This window comes from Cricetulus griseus, chromosome 2, assembly GCF_003668045.3.
Source record: "Cricetulus griseus strain 17A/GY chromosome 2, alternate assembly CriGri-PICRH-1.0, whole genome shotgun sequence".
In the NCBI taxonomy this organism is placed as follows: domain Eukaryota; kingdom Metazoa; phylum Chordata; class Mammalia; order Rodentia; family Cricetidae; genus Cricetulus; species Cricetulus griseus.
The window spans coordinates 370,917,221-370,940,598 of record NC_048595.1 but is presented as its reverse complement, the minus strand read 5'-3'; the positions used below and the strand labels follow the sequence as shown (position 1 = coordinate 370,940,598).

The 23,378-nt window shown below is 41.0% G+C and overlaps 1 protein-coding gene across 5 annotated transcripts in view; it reads left to right on the top strand.

Annotated features, from left to right (window-relative positions):
• Ptk2 (protein tyrosine kinase 2) overlaps positions 1-23,378 on the top strand; it is a 194,446-nt gene that overhangs the window by 124,815 nt on the left and 46,253 nt on the right. For all 5 annotated transcript variants that reach the window (XM_027403786.2, XM_035440657.1, XM_035440659.1 and 2 more), the window contains 8 exons: positions 3,712-3,768; positions 6,142-6,239; positions 11,448-11,532; positions 14,310-14,410; positions 16,478-16,593; positions 18,174-18,274; positions 19,696-19,785; positions 22,071-22,275. In XM_027403786.2, the coding sequence (XP_027259587.1) occupies positions 3,712-3,768; positions 6,142-6,239; positions 11,448-11,532; positions 14,310-14,410; positions 16,478-16,593; positions 18,174-18,274; positions 19,696-19,785; positions 22,071-22,275 (853 nt within the window). The remainder of the gene's footprint in view (positions 1-3,711; positions 3,769-6,141; positions 6,240-11,447; positions 11,533-14,309; positions 14,411-16,477; positions 16,594-18,173; positions 18,275-19,695; positions 19,786-22,070; positions 22,276-23,378) is intronic.

Genomic DNA, 23,378 nt, shown 5'->3' with positions numbered 1-23,378 from the left:
TCTTTTTGAAACAAGGTCTCTGTTTTATGTAGCCCTGGCTGTCCTGGAACTCTCTTTGTAGACCAAGCTGGCCTAGAATTCACAGAGGATCCACTTGCCTCTTCTTCCAAAATGCTGGAATTAGAGCACCACACCTGATTCCAAACACTTTGAAAGAGTATAAAGCCAAGGCTTTGTGACACAAGTACATGTTGAGACCCACCCGCCTCCTCAGTCTATGTGTGAACAAGGGTTCTGCTGAAGGCTGATGGTGTGACTGCTCACAGTACTGCCCAGCATTTGTCAGCTCAGGCACCTTGCCCCAGTCATTTCAAGTCGAAATGTGAATCCAGCTCCCCCTCCACAGCTGCCTAGGAATCTTGACCATGTAAATCACTTTGTTACCAGTGTTACACTGTTCCACAGTCACTAAAGATACAGACATTCCCTGATTTCTGCTCCTACAGTATGCTCTGTGCGAATCAATCGAACCAATCCATAAAGCAACACACAGCTCTCATAAGTCCCCATATGTTTTGTATAGAACTCGAATAACTTTTTAGGAAATAAATCTTTTCTGTTCTGGGGTTTTTGAGATGAGGTCTCACTCAAACTCTTAAGTGATTCTACTGCCTTAACCAGCTAATTGCTGAGATTTCAGGAGTGAGCCACTATACCTGGCATATACAGGCTCTTGTGAAATGTAGGCAGTATTATTTTCCCAAATCCATATTGATGTTAGTCTGCTATATATAAGCCATTTCCACTTCTTGCCTTCTGAATTGTTTCAAGGTTGGTGTCTCCTGGGGATTTTATGAGCTTGTCTTGGCGGTACTTGAGTTGAGTGGAGACTGACTGAAAGGGTCTGGAGGCAAGAACTCAAGTCCTTAGATAGCCCTCATGAACGGCGGCAACAGGAGTGCCTGCCATTTCTCAATGCCGGTTACCATCGCCTGCTGTCATCATAACTCCATATGTGCATGCTACTCTCTTATACACATGAAGGCATGGCTGTGGCATAGGCAGGTAAACTGATAGGTATAGAGTGCTCTTCTGTGTGTTGTCTGTGCTTCCCTGAACAAGTTTTTTAGGTCCTGGGTATACACTGTCTTCACTATGTTGCCACCAAGTATTCTTCCTCATCGAGTAGCAGATAACTCCGGATCACCTGCTTTGTGCTAGGCACTGTGCTAAGGATACTGAGGAGAAAAGTACACATGGGGACACTGCTCCAGTAGACCCTATTCTGGATAGGTGGGCAAATAGGTGTTAAGGAAGCAAACTAATGAGACACTTAAAGGATTACATTAGGGAATTAAGAACAAGGAAGGGATAATTAGTTTGAGGAAAATTTTGAAGCAAGGCGTGGTAATAGAAACCAAAACTGTGATCTGATCCCATGTGAGCTTTAGGACATAGTAAGACTCAGTTGAGGTCATTGACATTGGTGTCATCTTCTGTTTCACATCCTTCATTCAGACTGTAGACTATAGTTAACTGAGAGGATTGACTTTGGAATGAGCTTACTGTGGTCTTCTACTCTTCAGGATGTTGTGTTGCAGCGGCCTTGGTGCATTCATTTTATGGGGTGGTGTGGTGACTAAGTCTACTACATTTTGAGAAAAAGAAAGCAATTGGCAGAGACCAGTCTGAATGGTGTGTTGCTTCTATAGTCTCAGCTATTGGAGTAGACTCCTCCACTTGGTCATGGTTATTAGAGATGCCTGAGCAGTTCCCTCCACCCTCTCATTTGTTTTTCTTATTATAAGTGCAAAGTAGCGGTCCTGCAAGGTGCCAAATCTCTGAGAACCCAGTAAGGGAGGCAAGAAGGTGTCATTTCAGGTTCATTGTAACTTTGTTTTAGGGACTGTAGAGATGGCTCAGAAATTAATACTGGCTGCTCTTCCAGAGGACAACTTTGATTTCCAGCATCTACATAGTGGTTCACAACCATTTGTAACTACAATTCCAGGTTCTGGTGCCTTTTTCTGGCCTCTATGGGCATCAGACATGTATATGTTATACAGACATACATGCAGGCAAAACATCCACACATGTAACATTTTAAAATTAAATTAAGCTGGGCAGTGGTGGCGTAAACCTTTAATCCCAGCACTCGGGAGGCAGAGGCAGAGGCGGGCAGATCTCTAAGTTTAAAGCCAGCCTGGTCTACAGACAGAGTGTCAGGATAGCCAGGCCTACATAAAGAAACCTTGTCTTGAAAAAAATAAATAAATACAAGTTTTTAAAAAGCTGGGTGTGGTGGTACATGCCATTAATCCCAGCAGAGGTGGATCTACATGAGTTTGAGGCCAGCCTGGTTTACAAAGTGAGTTCCAGGACAGCCAGGGCTACACAGAGAAACACCATCTTAGAAAAACAAAACAAAACTTTGCCTTTAATTCTGTATATACAGTGCTTATAAACATGTGGAAACAGTATATTTACCTGTCATCAAGGATTTAGGAGATTTGATTTGTTGGTGGAAAAAAAAAAAAACCCAGCCAGACTTTTTTTTTTTTAAACTTTTAATCCCTTTTAGGGCTGACTATACATTCAGAGCTACATTCTTTAGAGCAGTGGTTCTCAACCTTCTTAATGCTGCAACCCTTTAATACAGTCCTTCGTGTTGTGGTGACCTCAACCATAAAATTATTTTGCCTCTACTTCACAACTAATTTTGTTATTGTTATGAATTGTAATATAAATATTTGATATGTGACTCCTGTGGGGGTAGTGACCTACAGGTTGAGAACCACAGCTTTAGAGGTTTGGTGGCAGTGTTTATCCTGTTGTAGTCCATGCAGTGGCTAACAACCTCAACACTGGAAAGAGTGCTTCTTAGAGTTCCCTTGACTTGTATGCTATTGATTTCAGTAGTGCACCAAAATAGTATGCTTGTAGCCTCTGGGATTCAGTAGTGTAAGTGTCAAGCCCAGCTCTCTGAGAGCTTTATCAGCAGCTTGGCAAATCCACTCAACTGTCTTCACAGAACTGGTATTGCTCAGCAGTGGCAGTTTTCTCCACATAAGTGTTCTTTTAATTTTCCCAGTATTATCATGGTGGGTTAAGTTGCTGCATTTACAAAAAGGAATTAGTGAAAGCATGAACTTACCCACCTCATCTCAAAAAGAATTCAATTTAATATGCTGTTTGTTTGTTCTTATTCTTTTTATCATATCTTTTGCCTGGGTAAAAAGGCACCAGAAGATAAATTGCTGCAATGTGTGTGTGTTTTTTTGTTTTCTTTTTTAACCCAGAATAAATGCAATAAATCAGCCCAGTATAGTCTCCTCAGAAACTGGGTCACTATTCTCTGAGGAGAAGCTCATACTTGTCCTTGCAGGATAAATGGAGCAAACTGGACTTTGAAGATGCTTATCTCACTTACAAACTATCAGGCCAGTGTGGTTTAGATGTGCACTTGGTAGTGTCAAGGGGGAGCTCTAGGCTAAACAGATGTCTCCTTTGAATTCTATAGTGCTCAGTTCACATCTTCCTGGTTTCACAAGGACTATTAGCCTCTTTGCCTTCTGATAAACAAGTATATGTATTGGTCCACAATGACCCTTTTCTTTCCATAATTACATGTGAGCAAAATTAGAATCCTAGTGTTCTGTGGAGAACATTTGCACAGTGTGGGATTGGGGCACAAAATCCTGCTGTTTGAGATTATGTTGAAGGCCAAGTGGCTAAGGATTTGACTTCGCCCAACCTGTCTATTTTTTCCAGAGACAGATGACTACGCTGAGATCATCGATGAGGAAGACACATACACCATGCCCTCGAGTGAGTAGGCTGCTTCTCACAATGAGAAGCTGTAGAGCACATCTGTCATCTGAGCATCTAACAGAATGGTCTTTCACCTTGTAGATAGAAGTCTGTGTGCCTAGCTTAAGGTCAGAAGTCTGAAATGCAGATACCAGAAATAATTTCATTTAATTAATTGTAGAATTTTTGTGGTCTCATTTTCTGTGATATGATAATGTAGCCTTCGTTGATTATTTTGCCTTTATAGAAAATGAGTATAATTTCGAGTTCAAAGGTACATATGATCACATTGAGTGGTGTATTACTTTAAGTTCAAAAGTGTATTCATACACATTGAGTAGCTTGCTTTTCTCCTTGAATAACCTCATTGACATTCACTAGTAGAGGCTAGCCCTCCCTCTAAGCAGCACACTGGGAGGAGCTTGCAGGGAGCAAGACAGGACAGCACAGCACAGTAACACTTGATGACCTATTCCAATTTGGAAATGTCAACATACTATTTTTTTTCTGTGACCGTGCACCTTATTGGTGGAGGAAAGTCTGCATTCCCCAGACCCTGCCTGGGAGTATATTGTCCCCATATCTTGAATTGGATAAGTCCTTGAATTTTCACTACGGTGTACAAATCAGTCAGTATTAAGTAATTAAACTCCACATCTAGGCCTTAAAAATTAACTTGACCAGGATAACGAGGCAGAGAAACCCTGTCTCAGAAAATTAAAAAAAAAAAAAAAAAAGATGGTGGTGGTGATGATGATGATGATGATGATGATGATGATGATGATGATGATGATAATAATAATAATAATTAACTTGAAGTCCAAATGACCTGATTTTATGTATTTCAAAAGAAGTAGGTTCTGTACTCTTGTGGAATATTTTTCAAGTGTTCTCCTTTGGATTTTCTATGCATTAGGGAGACATTATCAAAATCAAGAGAAAACAGGCGGGCTTCTGAGGCTTGTATTTCCCTGAACATGTCCACCTGCCTTTCAAGAGTCCCTTTAACATTTGTGCAGGAGCTGTGATGTGGTACATAGGTTTGGGTTGCCAATAGCAACTTGGAAAATTAGTTCAACTTGTGTTTGCATTTTGACTAGCCTTCTAGTCATTTCTTCAGACAATCCACATTTGTGTTTTTGGTAAGTATAATAGACTAAAAAATACAAATGTCTCTTATACAGACTTTCCAAAGATGTTTGATTGTTATGTGTGTTTCATTTCTTTTTTTTTTATTTATCTGTGCTTAAAATAATTAAGTAAATATTATTGAAATGTACTTTCCAAGTTTGTTGTTGTTAACCTAAGTGCTACTAGCAATTTCTAAGCAAGGTCTTCCACTTTTTTCTCTCTCTTAATTGCAATACAGAAAGCTATGGAATAGATGAAGGTAACAGGATCCTTTGACATAACTGCATTTGCTTGCAATTGCCACCATGGAGTGATGGGAGTGTTTCAGTTTCAGTTAATATGTTTTCAAACTTGTCATTGGTTTACTCATACTTTATAATCGGTGGAATTATTGGCTAAATCGATTTTAAAGAGGAAGGAACAACTGTCTAAAACTTGGGTGATCTGTCAGGTGTAGTTGTCTGACCCAGGAGTCTGTTAACTTTTGGCTGTTGTGCTGATAATACCACAATTGCTGGATGGGGTGATTCTCATGCATGAAGTAACCCAAGATGGAATAGCTAATCCAACTGAGTTTGGTTTTTCTGTGTTCCTAGCACATACTTTATTCCCATGTGCTCCAGCAGCCTACTTAAAGAACTTGTAACTCATGATTTTGGAACACATACTCTCAAATGTTTGTGCTGGTATATTCAATTCAGAGTTAACTAACTTTGAAATTAGTTTCTAGAACCTGCCTCTTTAAACTCTTTTAGCTCCATAAATAATCTAGAGATAGGATTATAGTGAAGTGGAAAACTCTTAAACTTTTGAAATGTAGTTTACTCATAACAGTTTAATGTTGCTTTCATACTTAACAGATTTTAGTTACTTAAAAAATAATTGCTTTAAATAATTTTATAGCCATCATATTAATACCTAAACCAATAGCAATTATTAAGCATATAATGCAGTATTTAGAGCAATTATTTGGAAAATTATATGATATCAAATAAATCAAAGATTCCTAAGCACATTATGGGCTAAAAAAAAATCTACTTCAGCCAAACTCATTGTTTGGTAGTTCCCCTAATACCATAACTTACTGCTGATAGTCTTTAAGACAATGTTTAAGAGAGTTCCACTCTTTCAAACATTTTTATGTTGATATGCTGCAAATGAAAATGTATTCATGAATGATAATTAGATGAATGTATGTATCATGTTGTGCCCACATTTGGAACTCTGGGCTAGTTTATCTATGTGGGCCATGTTTTGCAGCCAGGGATTATGAGATTCAGAGAGAAAGAATAGAACTTGGACGCTGCATTGGAGAAGGTCAGTTTGGAGACGTACATCAAGGCGTGTACCTGAGCCCAGTAAGTCCTTATGACTGTCAGAAATCAAGACTGATTTTTACTGTTTAAGTGTATAAAGCTGGCATATATAGAATTGTGCAGCAGTTTACCGGTTAGTTTTAGAACTCTTTATTCACCTCAAAAACATGAAATCCATCAGCAGATACAGTTCTTGCTTTCTTGCTACACATCCCTTTCTAGTCTCTGGCAGCCACTTGTCTCCTTTCTGTGTCTCGGTTGCCTCTCAGTTTCCCTGTTGAGGATATTTTATATAATGGAATTATACAGTATGCCGTCTTCTCCCTCTTCATTGCTTTATAATATTCCTTTGCATAGATGTACTTGTTACCTTTTACTTATCCTTTTTAAAAATAATTTATTTTGTGTGTATGAGTGTTTTGCCTGCTTGTATATATGTACACCATGTACTTTACTGGTATCTAAGGAGGTCAAAAGAGGGTGTTAAATCCCCTATAACTAGAGTTAGAGACAGTTGTGAGCTGCCATGTGGGAGCTGATAATAGAAGTGGGTCCTCTAGAAAAGCAGCAAGTGCTATTACCCAGTGAGCCTTGGTTCCAAGCCCCATTTATATATTCTCTGCTCATTGAACATGTAGGTTGTTTTTCATGTTTGCTTATTAAATGCTGCTATGAGCATTGATGTGTGGACCTATTTAACTACCAATTTTCCAAAGCACTCTATTTTATATAATTTCTAGCTAATATGTTTTTGCCAATCTTCACTAGTGTACCTCATGTTTTTCTTTTTCTTTTTAGATTGATGATTTTTTAAAATTATGTTTTAGAATTACAGTCTGTACTGATTGAGGAAACTTTGTTTTGGATGGTTGGGTTTTTGGTTTGTTTGTTTGGTTGGTTGGTTGGTTGGTTGGTTGGTTTTTGTTTTGTTTTTCAAGACAGGGTTCCCTGTGTGGCTTTGGAGCCTGTCCTGGAACTAGCTCTTGTAGACCAGGCTGGCCTCAAACTCACAGAGATCTGCCTGCCTCTGCCTCCCAAATGCTGGGATTAAAGGTGTGTGCCACCATTGCCGGACGAAACTTTTTTAAAATGAATGTTGATGGATGCACAGAGATGCCTGTGAAATAGCATGACAGCACAGGAAATTGACTGTTGTAACATCCTTGGTGTAGGAACTTGAGAAATGCTTTTCCATAGAGCCTCCATAGCTGCCTTTTTTAAATACTCCTTACCCAGACATAAGGGAATGTTCCTTGCTTGTCCTATCATGTAGCTGGAGGTTCTGCTTCTGATGTCTTTCCTCTGTTCTTAAATTGAATTACATGATATATTGTTTACTGCTCTAGTAGGCAGTCTGAACCTGGGAGAGCTGAGCCTAAAAATTAGGTTGACTAAATTTTCATTCAATAGTCAACTTTATTCAGAGTATCAGACAATTTATACTCTGAGGGTTAAGAATCACACAGGTAAGGTGTTCAATCACAAGGATAAGCCACACATGGCAAAAACATGTTTTCCCATAGAGGCACGTGAATAACAACAGCTGATCTAAACTCTTGTCTACTACACCTGGGAGGAGCACAAAAACACATTCCAAGAACAATTCTATGATTTGAAGAAACAGAAGTCATAAGACTTTTCTTATTTTCTTGGAGTTTTCTCACAAGCACTCAAAATTCTCACGCAACTCTATTCTTAGACTGTGTTCTAACACTATATTATACATTTTTCCTACTACTTTTTTCAGTTTCAAAAAAATTATATCTGTATATATTTTCATTGTCTTAACCCTGCCTTTTGAGGGTAAAATACAGTAAAAGGAAGCCTGGGTCATAATTGGGTAGAAGACCTAAGTTCAGATATGGCTCTACCTGACTGAGATGCTAGGAAATGAGGCTCATGAATTTCTTTACTAAATCAAGTGGTTTGCCTTTTCCTTTTATAGCTCCTGATAAGTAAATTTCCAGACTTGTTACTCACCTAGATCACACCACAGAGTTGGTGAACTCCCTCCCCCACACCACCTTTTTTTTTTTTTTTTCTTTTTCTTTTTCTTTTTCTTTTTCATTTCTGTGCTGTCAGAGTTTGGACCTAGTGTCTTGCGCATGGTAGGGAAATGCTATGCTCTTGAGCTACATCCCCAGCCATCATTTTCTTTTTAAAAAATGAATCTATCTCAGGTGTGGCAGTTTTGTGTCCTCAATCTAGTTCATTTCCTAGCACCCACATGGTGACTCACAACTGTCTAGGATGAGATCTTGTGCCCTCTTCTGGCGTCCAGGCATACATGCAGACAGAACACTGTATACATAATAAATAAATAAACAAATAAATAAATCTTTTTTAAAAAAAAATTCAAAAGCTTCATAAAGATGTAGCTCTTAAAAAGCTATGACTAGGGTTTCACCTAAGAGCTGGAGAAGACTATGGAATGCACAGCCTTGACAGTCTTCTCTAAAGGCACTGCGTAGGGTCTGTGCAGAGAGTTGCAAGTTAAGGAATTGGCTTCCGTAATGATGAAAGCTGGCAAGTCCCAAGACCTCAGGTTAGCAAACTCAGAAGAGCTAATGGTGTGATCCAAAGTCCCAAAGTGGAGAAAATAAAGACTAGTTAGTCTTAAGCCCACAAGAAGATAGCAAAAGTAAATATTTCAGTTATCGCTTCTTTTGGGAGTCTTCTTAGTGAAGCCCACACATTGGAAATGGCAGCCCACAGACTCAGTGTTAACTCATTGGTGCCCTATGTGTGGAGGCACACATGTACCATCTTAGCATTTAGGAAACAGGGCAGGGAAGATTGTGAGATCAAAGTAACCCTGTCTGTCTTCTCTCTGTCTCTGTCTCTGTCTGTCTCTGTCTCTCTCTCTCTCTCTCTGTCTCTCTCTCTCTGTCTCTCTCTCTCTCTCTCTCTCTCTCTCTCTCACACACACACACACACAACACACACACACACACACACACACACACACACACACACACACAATTAAACTCATTCAAAACAACCCCATGAAAACATCCAGAAAAATACTGGCTCACACCTTCATGATCAATTAAAAGGGGCACATAAAATTCACCCTTACCATATGCTGTCTAAAGTTCTGTTTAGATCCGGCCACCTTAAAAATAACTGTACCTTCAAGTGGACTAAGGAAGTAAGTGGCTTCACTCTGAGTCTAGGCTCACAGGGAAAGTAAGGACAAAAGGTGTCAGTTGATGGTCAGCATGTCACTGTCATAAAGTCTTAAGGCACAAGGTAAATTAGCTAAGTGCTTGAGAATAGTGAACTGAAGGCTGAATCCTGGTGTCCCAACACTGAAAAGCATGAAACCATTTGTTTTCCTCAGCTGAATTTAGTCCTTGCTGCTTGTGACTGATGGTTTTGGTGACTATGAATTGCCCTGATTCACTTTTTAAGAAGCTACCCTTCTACCAGCATGGCTTGGCACCTACTGTGTCTTCCAACAACTGTTAACTCATGTTCATCATGCACGATGTGGGTCTCACTAGTCTATTCTCAAGAAGGAAATAGCATAGCCCAATGGGAAACCTACAGAGATCACAGACATGCTCAGAGATGGCTGAGGAAACCAGACACAGACCACAGAGGAGACCAGATAGCACAGTTCTCATCACACTTGGCTGTTTTTAGGAAGCAAGGGGTTGTATAAGAATTCAAAGATGGATTCACAGCATCATTATGCTGTGGTCTTTGTCATAACGTGTGCCTCTGCCTGGATTATTAATCCACATTTCATAGGATGATGACAGGAGTTAGGCAGTAGAGACAGTGGGACTGAGGTAACTTGCCTTTGTAAAGTCCTGTCTTCTCCACTTTCCTTTTATCCTCTCTTTTCTGCTTTGCTTAGTGACAGAAAGTGAGGCATATTACAGTAAGGTAAATAAATGGTTATGGCAAATATAGTATCTATGCTCATCCATACTGTGTCTTGATTCACTCAAAGCCACAGACCATTTCTTCCCTTGTGTTCCTTTTGTCTCTTTTCTTTATCTCTTTATCTCTTTTCTTTGAACTTGTTGAAGACAAACTTTGACTTTTAGAACATTTTCTTGGATTTTTTTCCCTGTTCTGTGGATCATGCCTTCCTGGTCTCCTTTACCATTTTCTCTTCTTTCTTTGGCTTTCCCATTGCTGGGGGGGGGGGTGCCAAGTATGGTCCTGACTTGCTGTCTCTTCTAGTGATGCATAGTCCTAAGGAGTGGACTGTCCTAAAGCATCTGGTGCCCCAGCTGTCTCAACAACATCCCAGCTTATCACTGTTAGAGACCATCAACTTCCTATTTCTCTTTCCACATTATTAGTTTCTCTGGTCAAAGTCTGAATTTACTCTATCCTAGCACACCAAAGGCCACCTTTACCCAACCTTGAGAAAAAAAAATCAGATGCCCAGTCCTCCTCCCACCTCCACTGCTGCCCCACTGCCCAGGCTGCTGTAACTTTTCTCCTGGGTTCCACCAGTAGCTACCTATACCACTCTCCATGCCTTTTATATCATCTCTCAGCAGCAGATGGAGCCAGAGTGCCCCTTCCAAACACAAATGGTCAGATCCACAGGTTCAGTTAGGCATTGTGGCTCATGCTTTAACTCTCATGGAGAGGCTGCTGCAGGAGTGCTACTAATTTGAGACTACCCTCAGCCTCTCCCCCACCCTCCCACCCATCCTAGGGTCCCCTGTCTCGGTATTTCTACCCTTACACACACTACTGCTTTTGCCTTGGTCCACCACTCCCACCCACAATACCTATGAGCTGCATGTTCACCATTCTTCAATGTGCCTTCTCCACTTCACTATGACTGGCTCCCTTTTCTAGGGATCTTTGTCTTCCTCTCATCTGTTCAGTGAAGTGGTCCTCATACAGCTGCCACTACTTTGTACCCCATATCCTGCCTGATCTATTCTTGTCTTTTAAATACTGTTCTAACACAACGTGAAATGACTGACTTTACCATTGGTGTTTTTCACTGACCCAAAGCAGGGATCCTTGAATCTGTTTTTCATCGGTGTGCTTTGAGAATCTGGAACATTACCTATTGTGGAATTTCATATGCATGTTCTTTTGCTCTGCGATTTCATGCAGGATATTTTTAGATCTGATTTTATAGTTCTACTTCTAGTTACAAAACAAACAGGTAGGGGTGTGTGTGTGTGTGTGTGTGTGTGTGTGTGTGTGTTGACTAATGCAGAGAACCTTTTTACATGTATGTGTGATTCTATAATTTCCCTGACACAGGAGAATCCAGCTTTGGCTGTTGCAATCAAAACATGTAAAAACTGTACTTCGGACAGCGTGAGAGAGAAGTTCCTTCAAGAAGCCTGTAAGTTCGTTGAAACTTTTGTGGATCTCCTTTTGACTTTTTTGTCTGAATCCAGCTATCTTTGCAAGAAAGATGCTTTCACTTTATAAAACATTATTATTCACCTTGCAAATTAATGTCTACATTTGACAGGTTCCCATAGGCAGACATGTTTGCATGTAGAGGAAGATGGTGCATTCTCTTTATTATTTGCTTCCTATAGAATTCAGCATCTTTGAGCTGGAGTTGGTGCTTGCACATAAGTTGCTCTAACCCAGATCCTGCCAGGCCCCGTGAGTATAGAGGTAACCAAGACAACACAGTTCTATCCTGACAGAGCCCATAAGCTACAGATGAGTCAGGATCATGACTAGCTTCCTACCCTACAGAGTCAGACCGAAACCCAGGAGAGGCTTCCTGTGACAGCTTCCTGGGTGACTTTATCTAGTAGTGATTTTCCCCACCACCCCCAGCCCTCTAGCATAGGTGTGTACATCCCAGTTGTGAGGCTGGCTCAGATGAGCTGTGCGTTGTGGGCCTTCTCTCCTGAAAGGACAGTGGTGGAGAGTAGGATTTTGTCTAATTTGTACATGTCAAGCACACTGATGTTCATTTTCCTCTCATAGGGTTTCTTCATCCTTCCTTCAAGTCCCTGCCTCCTGCCCACTACTGTCACCCACATTCTGTTCCTCTTCAGAGTTCATGATTAAATACATACAAGTATCACATGGGCTTGTTATCTGTCTCTCCCTGTAGATTCTAAGCTTTATGGGGGTGAGGGCCATATACTCATCACTCTGCATAGGGACCATTATAGGGCTTGGCCTGGGAAGGGCAGTCAGCATAGGGCAGAACTTCAGTGCTGGTCAGTACACAAACATTGGTTGGATCTCTTCCACTTTACATTTCATGCCACCAGCCATCTAGTCAGTCACTACAGACCAATTCATGCTGTAATATCATCTATTAACATATCTTTAGTCATATTCTTTAATCCCTGATGTGAAAATAAAAAGAGACGTGGCCAGTGACTTTTGTCTTCAGTACCTAAGCCAAAGAATGACAGACCAGCCAGTCTTCAGACTGCAGTCTTCCTGCCTGCCTTACCTTAGAGAAGGTTTTGTGCATTTTCTCCTTTTCACAAGTGCTAAGCACGTGTTGTGCTGTGATTTTTTTTTTTTTTTTTTTTGGTAGAAATAGCCACGTTAGATTAAGACTGTTTCTTTCTGGCTGGAGAGGTGGCTCAGATGTTAATAGCGCTGGCTGCTCTTCCAGATGTCCTGAGTTCAATTCCCAACAACCACATGGTGACTCACAACCATCTATAGTAAGATCTCTTGTCCTCTTCAGGCGTGCAGGCATACATGCAGGCAGAACACTGTATATATAATAAGTAAATAAATCTTTTTTAAAAAAGAAAAACACTGTTTCTTTCTTTGAGAGGGTTGCCCACTGCTTCTTCAGGGAATGTGACAATGCAGTATTGCTGACTCTCCCAGGCTATAACAGGCTACAAGTAAGATGGGCAAGATGGCCTAGGCCAGGAATACTTAAACTTCAGTTGTGAGCCAGATAGTAAAGATTTTCTTCCCAACTCTCTAGCTCCATCACTGTGCTGCAGAAATACAGATACATAAAAGAATGCACAGGCAGGCAATGTTGCAGTGAGTTTACTTTACAAGCAGGTGGCAGCCCTTGGTCTTTTATCTACTGCCCAATAGATGAATGACAGGCTGAACTTAACCTAGGATTTCTAGTGCAGTGTGATAGTTTCCCTGTAACAGCAAGACCTTCCTCAGCTCATCATTCTATGCTCTGTATTATCTGCACTAATTATTTCAAAGGAAATAAAACCATGATAACGGTGTGATAATCATATAAAACTGGAGGTGACAGCAGATACCTTGGGTACTTGGAGATTTATCACAAGTTGACATAGTGATTAAGCAGTATTATGAATTTAAGAATACAGAATTTAATGTAAGTTCAGATCCAGAGAATCTGACTTCCTCTTCTGGCCTTTCTAGGCAACTACACTCACATGTGCATGTCCACCCATAGATACTTTTGCTGTTATAGTAGCTCCTTACTTGACCGCCCTTTGATTTTGTTGTTTTCCATTTTAGCAGTCTGAAGTCCTGTTTCTATGGCCACTGAACTAGTTGCCTTTAACTGGTTGTACTTGGAGGTTCTTTTAAGGTTCTATAACCTCAAAAGCTTTTGTTATGATGCTATGCTAGAAAGTTGTAGAAATCCTAAATGGTTATGCGCTACACATATGTATACATGTGTGTGAAGTACATTCTTGGTCCTCTTGGGCTCAGTTGGGTGATTAAGCCTTGTGACTTCTGTGAAAATTCACTTGGCATGGGTCCCTCCTGAAAAAAGTGCTAGGCCACAGTAGAACACAGCAGCCAGTCAGCATCTAGTGATTCTCTTTCACATAATTCCTCACTGCTATGTGGGAACTGGTCTTCTTTAGGGCCCCGAGAGATGCCATTTACACTCCAACAAGCAAGATCACAGCTATTTATCTTCAAGTGGAAGTCCCTGTGGTTGCCTGTTGGGGGTAGTCTAGGACACCATCCCCTTTCACCTTATTTTCTCCCAAGAATGGGTTTTATCTTGTGCCCTGATAGTGCCAAGTGCCTTTTTGTGCCAACTTTCACTCATACAACCAGGATTGACCTGTGGCATTGTGCACAGTCTTTATGGATTTAGTATTGTGTGTGAAGTGAGCTAGTCTAAAGGAACTGAAAGGGCTTCAGGAGATTAACTGGAGACCACTTTCCCCCCAGTAACAATGCGTCAGTTTGACCATCCTCACATCGTGAAGCTGATTGGAGTCATTACAGAGAACCCCGTCTGGATAATCATGGAGTTGTGCACGCTTGGAGAGGTACCAAGACCCCAGACTGTCTAGCTGTGGGTGGCAACAGCTTTGTACCTGCTGTGTGATATCCTTCACTTGCATAACACAAACACACAGGTTATATCATTGAGGATTATGTATGTTTTTCAACCAGAAGCTATGCTATAAATGTCTTTTTTTGTTGAACTGGGCCTGGTGGAATACATCTTAGTCCTCCCCTTTCTTGTGAGTTTGAAGAGGGTTGATCACCTGACCCCAGGAATTTGAGGTCAGTCTGGACAATATAGTGTGAGATCCCCATCTTCAGCATAAAATGAAATAAAATCTTCACCATTACATTCCCAGATGGTTCCCTTCTCTGCAGTTTCTTTCCCACCTAAGTATGTTATTAGAACAGGTAGAAGCAGATAACCAGGTGGTTTTCCTTTTGTGGCTTTGCCTGAAGAACTAGCCCAATGGCTTGAGGATGAAAGAATCAGTACCAAATCTAAACAGCTTCTTAATCTTTTTGAGAATTCATTTGTTGTCTTTCAGACTAACCTATTACTCAGTTTCTTTGAAAACTATGAGTAACAGTATCATTGGCCCTGTTTGACATTCTTCAAAACATGTAAACTAGTCAGTCATCACCTCCACCTGGATCAAGGTGGGATGGAAGCTTTCTAGAGAAGCAGATCCTGAGCTCCACCCAGGCTGCTGAGTCAGACGCTTCTAGATGGGGTTTCTTTGTGGAGCCCTGGCTATCCTAGAACTCATTTTTTAGACCCGGCAGACCTCAAACTCAAAAGGATCTGTTTCCCAAGTGCTGGGATTAAAGGCATGTGCCACTACCACCTGGCCTGAGTCAAACTCATTTTCTTTCTCTCCTTTCCTTCTTCCCTTCCTTCCCTTCCTTCCTTCCTTCCTTCCTTCCTTCCTTCCTTCCTTCCTTCCTTCCTTCTTTCCTTCCTTCCTCCCTCCCTCCCTCTCTCCCACCCTCCCTTTCTTTCCTTTTCTTTTTTTCTTTCTTTCATACAGTGTTCTGCATGCATGTATGCCTGTAGGCCAGAAGAGGGCACCAGATCTCATTATAGATGGTTGTGAGCTGCCATGTGGTTGCTGGGAATTGAACTCAGAACCTCTGGAAGAGCAGCCAGTGCTGATAACCTCTGAGCCATCCCTCCAGCCCCTGAGTCAAACTCTTAATTGGGCAGGGAGGTAACCAGCATTCATTTTACATCATCCGTTCCCTACTCTGTGTCCTTTGTGTCAAATCAGATGAAGGGTGATTTAGGGTTTTGGTTTACAGGTTTTATTTCATGCTTTTGGTGTTTTTTGTTTTTTGTTTTGTTTTGTTTTGTTTTGAGGAGTTTGCTAAATGCTTCCCTTTTATTTTCTGAGGTTTTTTTAGAAATTAGGGTGGGTGTTGATAAAATCCTGTATTAGCATGTAGCTGAATGAATGGTGTCAGTGATAAGGACTGGTAAGCCCAGTGGGAGAAACACCCAGTGTGTCACCATTTTAGGTTCTGTATCAAAAACCATGGGTTAGGAAAGAAAGTGGATTCTTCCTCCTGTCTTACCCAAAAACACTCCCTGAAGCACAGCAAGGGGTAGGTGGATGTGCTATGTGCTTGCAGTAGTCACCGCCCTTTCAGTCTCTGGGTATTACTGTTTAGCAGTGCTTTACAGCATACTTTTTTTTCTTTTCCCCAGGCCTGTCCTTTACATGTTTTAGAAATTTGTCTAAAGTCATAAAGATTCTAAGTTTCAAAGGGGTTTCAAATGAATAATAATTGTTTTATTATTTATCAAAGAACAACTAAAATATAATACAATTTAAAATCCATTTAGAGAGCTGGGCATGTTGGTACATATCTTTAATCCTACTCAGGAGACAGAGGCAAGAGGATCTCTATAAGTTGGAGGCCTGCCAGGTCTACACATCTAATTCCAGGCCAACCAGGGTTACAAAATAAGACCCTGTCTCATTAAAGAAATAAAATAAAAAGGCATTTGGGAACCTTCACAGTGTTGCTGAGAATATTTTTTGTGCTCTTATATCTATACTCTGTCTCTAATTACTTCTCTTTTGTCTTGGCCATTATTTCAAAAGCTGAGGTCATTTTTGCAAGTAAGGAAATACAGCTTGGATCTGGCATCTTTGATCCTATATGCCTATCAGCTTAGTACAGCACTCGCGTATCTGGAAAGCAAAAGATTTGTTCACAGGTAAGGCATTCATGAAGCTTCTGCATTGCCTTCTGATGGGGGTGAGCAGTTGTAGAGTGTAGTGACTTTTCTTATCCTTGACAGAAACAATTTGAGGAAGGAAGGACTTGTTTTAGCTCTTAGTTTCAGGGGTTCTGACATCATTGTGGGGAAGGAATGGCAGTAGAAGCAGTTCTGTCTATAGTGTCAGGAACTAGCCTGGAACCAATCAAGCAGGCCTGCCTTAGTGATCTTCTGCCAGTTATGTCCTGTCTCCAAAAAGATCCACAAATTCCCAAAATAGTGCCACCATCAGCTGGGAACCAGGTGTTCAAACACATTTGCCAGTGGTTCCATTTCAGCACTAAATGGTTAACGGGGAGAAGCAAAGAAGGAAGTTACTTTCTGCACCCCATACAAGATGCTTGTATATCATTTGAGCCTGCTGTTCAGTCATTAAAATGTCATGGTGCTGCTGGGTGGTGACACACATCTTTAATACCAAACACTTGGGAGGCAGAAGTGGGCAAATCTCTATGAATTTGAAGCCAGCCTGGTCTGCACACTGAGTTCTAGGTCAGCCAAGGCTACACAAAGAAACCTTGTCTTGAACCCTCTCCCCCTCAAAAAAGGAGAGGAAGAAAAGATCATGATGTTGAGCTAGCCATGGTGCTACATGCATGCCCTTGATCCCAACACTTGAGAGGCAGAGGCAGGCAGATGTCTGTGAGTTCCTTGCCAGCCTGGTCTCCAGAGTGAAACTGTTTTGAGGGAGGTGATTAGAGGGAGACTCAAGGTGTACTTTGTCCTTTCAGAGAGAAGGGCCATAGCTTGTTAGCAGACAAAAGATTTTCATAGGCCAAGCATGGTGCATATACCATGAATCCCAGCACCTGAGAAATTTATGCTAGAGGGGTTCCATGGATTCTAGGCCAGCCCAGACTGCAGTGAGACTGTCTCAGCCTGCTCCCTGCAAGCACTCCGTCTGTCCCTTTTGTATGATACTTTCAGGATAAATGTTCCTTCTCCAAACATAATCCAGAGCCTATACTTACAGAACAGTAAATGTATAGAAGTGGTCCCAAAGCAGACCTGAGAGTTGCAGAATATCTAAATGTTGTGAGTGACGTTTGTTATTCTTCAGAATGTTACTTGGAATGTGCAGCTTTGGGTTGGAGTACAGTGAAAGTCCCTATAATGTGTTTTCTAAGGATCACGGCAGAGTTACTGTTTTGATGTCCAGTATTTACAGCAGACTGCATCATAGAGATTATTCAGAACAAGTGCTTGCAGGGAATTCTGTTGATGGAGATCTCCAGTTATGCTGACCATATATATGTTCACTGTTTTTCAATGCCACCATATCATCACTGTGTGAGTTTATCAAGATGATGAGTATTTTCAGTGTTTGAGAAAATATTTTGCCATTATTCATAAATGCTTCATCAGCTCATTCTTGTAAACATCTAGAAGAAATACATATGAAGTGAAACAATTTATGAATCTCTTCATGTTGTGTATGCCCTGTCTTTAAAATACTTACCTGTGTATTTGTATATAATAATCATAGTTGATTACTGTCCCCAATTTTTCTTTATCAGGGACATTGCTGCTCGGAATGTTCTGGTGTCATCAAATGATTGTGTAAAATTAGGAGACTTTGGATTATCCCGATATATGGAAGACAGTACTTACTATAAAGGTGAGAGACTGGGACAACAACTGGGAAATAGGCTATGAATCATTGGTATTTGGGTTTTGTTTAGGGGAGAGTTGGATTTCTGAAAGGGTCTTATTATGTAAACTGGACTAGTCTCAAATGCGTAATCCTTTTGCTTCATTTGCCTCCCAAATGCTAGAATTATAGGCATACACAAACATACCATTTTTAATGCAGGGTGTGTTATAGTATGTTTTGCTGAAGTCCAAGGCCAGTTTAGTAGAGGAAAGATGGCCTTTTCAGCCAGTGAAACTTTTGGACAATCAATTCAGACCTCACCTCAAAATAACTCAAAACAACCAAGACTTAGTTATAAGGCATACAATAACCCTTTTTTGAGATCTGGAGTTAAGCACAGTCCTGTACACATGCCACCAAAGTGTATTAAAAGGTGAAACTAGTAGAACCAACCACATTGAAATTTACCATGTTTGCTCTGTAAAGGATGAAGGACAAGGTACAGAGCAGGAGAAAATATTTGCTACCCATGCATATGACAAATACTAGTCTCCAGAATATACGAATAACGCTAATTGTAAACAAAGCATTTAAACCCTGAGGAAAAATCTCAGTACACATAGAATGGAGAGACTAGATGGGTGGTAGGTGAGTACACAAAAATTGTTCATGGTCTTAACCACTAGGAAAATGAAAGTTCAAGTCCCCATGAGACAGCACTACACACTCATCAGAATTGTTGAAAGGAAAAAGTAGTGCTGATACCTATTAGAGACATGAATGCAGAGGACTTCATTATTCATAAGTTGCTGAAAATGAAAAAGTGTAGGAGTGATCACACAGCTCCCAGTATGACACAGCATTTTCATCTGAGGTCTTTCTATGCCAGAGGACTTGGTCAGGATGCAGAACATAGCTCTGGCTTTTATTAGTACAGTAACCCCATGCAGTGGTTATGCGCCTTGTTTATTAAGAATAGAAGCCTGTGCATGATTCATTTTATGATTTAACATTTCATCTCTATAAGATGTGTTTATATATTTCCTGGGAGTACAGGCTCTGGGCCAGCTTGAAAGAGCATAATTTTTTCAGCAGGAGTGGAATGTATGTTCTTTACATGGGGCATTTGTAGAGCAAGGGTCCCAACTGCAGGTGAATGTGTTACAGTATACTATGAAGCCTTGGGTGATGGGCTGTGTTGTTACCACCATTCACAGATTCTTCCTCAAATGAAGAGGGGATTGACATGCAAGTGTTCTGTCTCTACCCCAAGCTAGCCACTTCTGAACTGTCAAAGCACCAAGTAAATGTGTCATTCTCTCAAAGAAATAGATGCTTATGGTCAGCTGATGCTTTTTTATTTTGATGCTGAAAATCTTGGCTAACTCTGTTAGGTCCTCAAGCAGCTAACAAAGAAAATTCATTTTCTAAAATTAATCTTCTAGCTTCCAAAGGAAAATTGCCTATTAAATGGATGGCTCCAGAGTCAATCAACTTTCGACGTTTTACCTCAGCTAGTGACGTGTGGATGTTTGGTGAGTATTTTAAAAAATAAATAAGTAAATAAAGTTTGCTGTATTATGCAAAATAAAGCTTGCATCATTTCTTCAGAATGAGCATCTCTTTGGTCAGGTGCTACTGCAGTGTCCTCTGTGATCAGTGTGGTCTCTGTCACTGCCCCTGCTCTTCTCTGCCTTTCCCAGAGAGAACAGCTGCTAGGGTGAGGGAACAGCTGCTCGTTTCCCTTTTCCTGTTCTCTCTCATGCTCTCCTACTGCTCCCAACATGTAGGTTCTTCTGGCTCTGTGAGGCACTGCTGGCCCAGAGCATCAGAAGTCTTTTGCCCTGAAGCCTCCTGTCTGCAAGCTTGGGAGCTGACCCTTCATCTCCTGTGACTTGGCTTTTAAACACACTCCTTCCCCCTTGCTCTGTGGTCTGCTTACAAGCTTTCTATGATTGCAAAGTGATTGACTCTTCTTATGGCATCCAGAACCTTCTTTCCCGATGTTCTTTCTGCCTGGAATGCCTGATTCTTACACCCTCTTCTCCAGCTGGACCCTATCTAACTTAAAATGTCCTTTTCAGGAAGCTTCAGGTTGCAGGTCTCTCTCTGTACTCTGCTTTTCTGTTTGTCACTGATACCTGTGGCTCTTGTGGGAAGTCTTGAGTGAAATTATCTCTGTAAAGTTTGAAACTGCTCTGGAGGGGAAATATACTTAAGATTATTTAACTTCTGTAAGTAAAATTAACTTCACAGATAGCAAATAAGCGTTCTTACTTTTTCTTCTGTCTGAATGCTGTTGGTTTTAATCCATTTAATTGTTTGGTAGTGTTAGTAAGGCTCTGGGTCCAGTTAGTGCAGATGCAAGTTGGACTTGGCAGTGCAGACCACAAGGCTAGATGCTCGTCTTCTCAGGGAACTCTGTGCTTCATTATTTAAATGCCTATTTCTGCACTTTTTGGCATTTTTGGGAATACCTTAAGATTTTAGACTTGGTATTCATCAGGATATTTTTTAATGCAGCTGTACTTTCTGTCGTCATGTGGACTTTGTCAGTTTGAGTTGTATTGTTACTTTCAATGTATGATTGTTTTAATAGAGTGCTTTTGGTAAGAATAAAATCTAAATAGTAAGGAAAAACACAGGCAGTGTTTTTTCATTTTATCATATAAAATAGTGGTGGCATCATAGATTGGATTTGGTTTTTTTGTTTTGGTTTGGTTTGCTTTTTTGTTTATTTGTTTTGTTTTTTTTTTCAAGTATGTAGCACTGGCTGTCCTAGAATTTGCTGACAATACTGTCCTGGGTCCCAGTGAGGAACAGCTCAGTAGCAGCATGTTATTTTTGTAAGGGACTCATTAGAACTTTAATTCTGTGAACTAAATTTGGGGCCAATTTCAGAATCTGGTTCCGGTGAACACATATTATTGCTTGCCTCCTTAGAGGTCAACTTCACTCTGCCCAGTCTGTACCCTCCTCATTTGTAAACTTGTGTTTGAAGATAGATGTAGATGTAAAACTATCATAACTTCCTGGGTGAGACACAGGGATGGCTCCTTAGAACTGGCCTATCCAGAATGTGCAAGAAGTCAGGAGGGTTAGAATACAGAGAGGCATTGGTGGGATGCTAAGAAAAGACCTGTACCCCATCCCCTGTCATTTCTCTGTCTCATGCTACCATTGTTAGTGTCGGTGCTGTTAGGTTTGTTCATTTGTTTGGAAGATAAATTCTTTGGTGAATAAGATGATGTTGGACAGATCCTTGATTCCCAGTGTTAGAGAGTAGGTGCACTTTCAGAGGTCCAGCCATGGCCTTTAGATGAGATGATGTTGTGTAAACAAGATGATAATGCCCATATCCACCTTGCGCTTTCTTGAGCTCAAGACTTAAACCATAGGCTTTCTTTGTTAAGCCTTAGTGACTAGTTAAAATCAGCATGGTCCTACAGTTGGTGGTAGGGCAGCCTTAAAATACACTGGGGTTTTGGTTTTTGTTTTCTGTGGGGTTTTTTGTTCGTTAGTTTTGATTTATTTTGGGTGTTTTGTTTTGTTTTGTTTTGCACTGGTTAAACCAGGAACATATTACAGTAGCTGGTAGGCTGCTAATCCAGAATTTTCAGAAGTAAGCTGCTGAGAAAGTTCTGACTCTTTTATTCTTCCTGCCATATGAACTAGCTGTTGCGATCCTCCTGTGTTTGGGTGCTGACTGAATGCCACCATCTTTTAGGCGGGTTGCCCAGATCTGCCAGCTGCCTGTCTGACCTCTGACTTTCTCTTTGGGTGCTGAGCTCACTGCACTGTTTTCGTTCCCACTCCACAGGTGTGTGTATGTGGGAGATACTGATGCATGGTGTGAAGCCTTTTCAAGGAGTGAAGAACAATGATGTGATCGGTCGAATTGAAAATGGGGAAAGATTACCAATGCCTCCAAATTGTCCTCCCACCCTCTACAGCCTTATGACGAAATGCTGGGCCTATGACCCCAGCAGGCGGCCCAGGTTTACTGAACTTAAAGCTCAGCTCAGGTAGGAGTGGGGTGGTGAGGGTCTGGGGTGGGGGCAGGTTTGCTGCTTCTCCTCCTCTGCAGTCATAGCTCTGAGATGGTTGTCAGTATATCTAAGGTGGAACTGCTTCTTCTGGACACAGATATTTTGGAATTTGATTTGTATGTCTGTTACTTTACTAGAGCTTTTAGTGAATTAGCTCACCAATTCTTCCTGGAGCTCTGATTGTGATTCAGTTCTTTCCCCTAGCTTCTGACTTAGCAGGGCTTTATCAGGCCTGTCACTATTTTGACCCAGCTTACATCTCCAATTTCATCTGACATAACCCCACCTGGTACTTTGTGCACCAGTTACACCTGACTGTTTTATAATTCCCCTGTGTGGCTCATGTTCTTTTCACATGCTGTATTCTTAGTCTCCCTTTGCTACTTGATGTGCTCCTTCCTGTTCAATCTTCAGAATCTAGCTGAAATGTTCCCTCCTCCAATAAACCTCCCTCATCAATCCATCTCCCAAAGAGAGAGCCTTTCCTTTGGTACCTTGGAGAACTTCTGCTGTATATTTAAAATTTCTGTTGTTTTTTCAAGGATTTTGTGCCAGGTGCTAGTAGGCACCAGGTCTCTAGAAGCTAACAGTCCCCTGAAAGCCCACACGGAAACCAGTTTTGTACTATTACCTCAAAGAGGCATCTGCAGACTACCTGATGGCTTGTCTGTGTCCCTAGCATGACTCACCTGATAGTTGTCCTACTCACTTCTGTAGCTTGGTGCTGGGGTTAGGACTGAACACCAAGTAACTGAAAAAGAACTTGGGACTGAACTAGCACTTTGATAAGACTGTGGTTTAATATAATTTGCAGCCATGTACAGATTGACCACACAAATGGCAGTATATTCTCTCTCCTCTTGTTTAGGGGACTTCCCTGAGTTTGGGTTCTTTGTTCACTTGCTATATTTTTTCAAAAACATCTCCAGCTGCCACAGGCTAGAATGTCCAACTAACTACCCTCTCTGCCACTGTTTTAGGCCTTCAGGAGTTCAGTCTTAGAGAAAGGCTCCTTGAGGAGTGTGTGAAGGAGGTCAGGCCCCAGAAGATAAGTAGGCAGTTTATACAGTGAGCCGTGT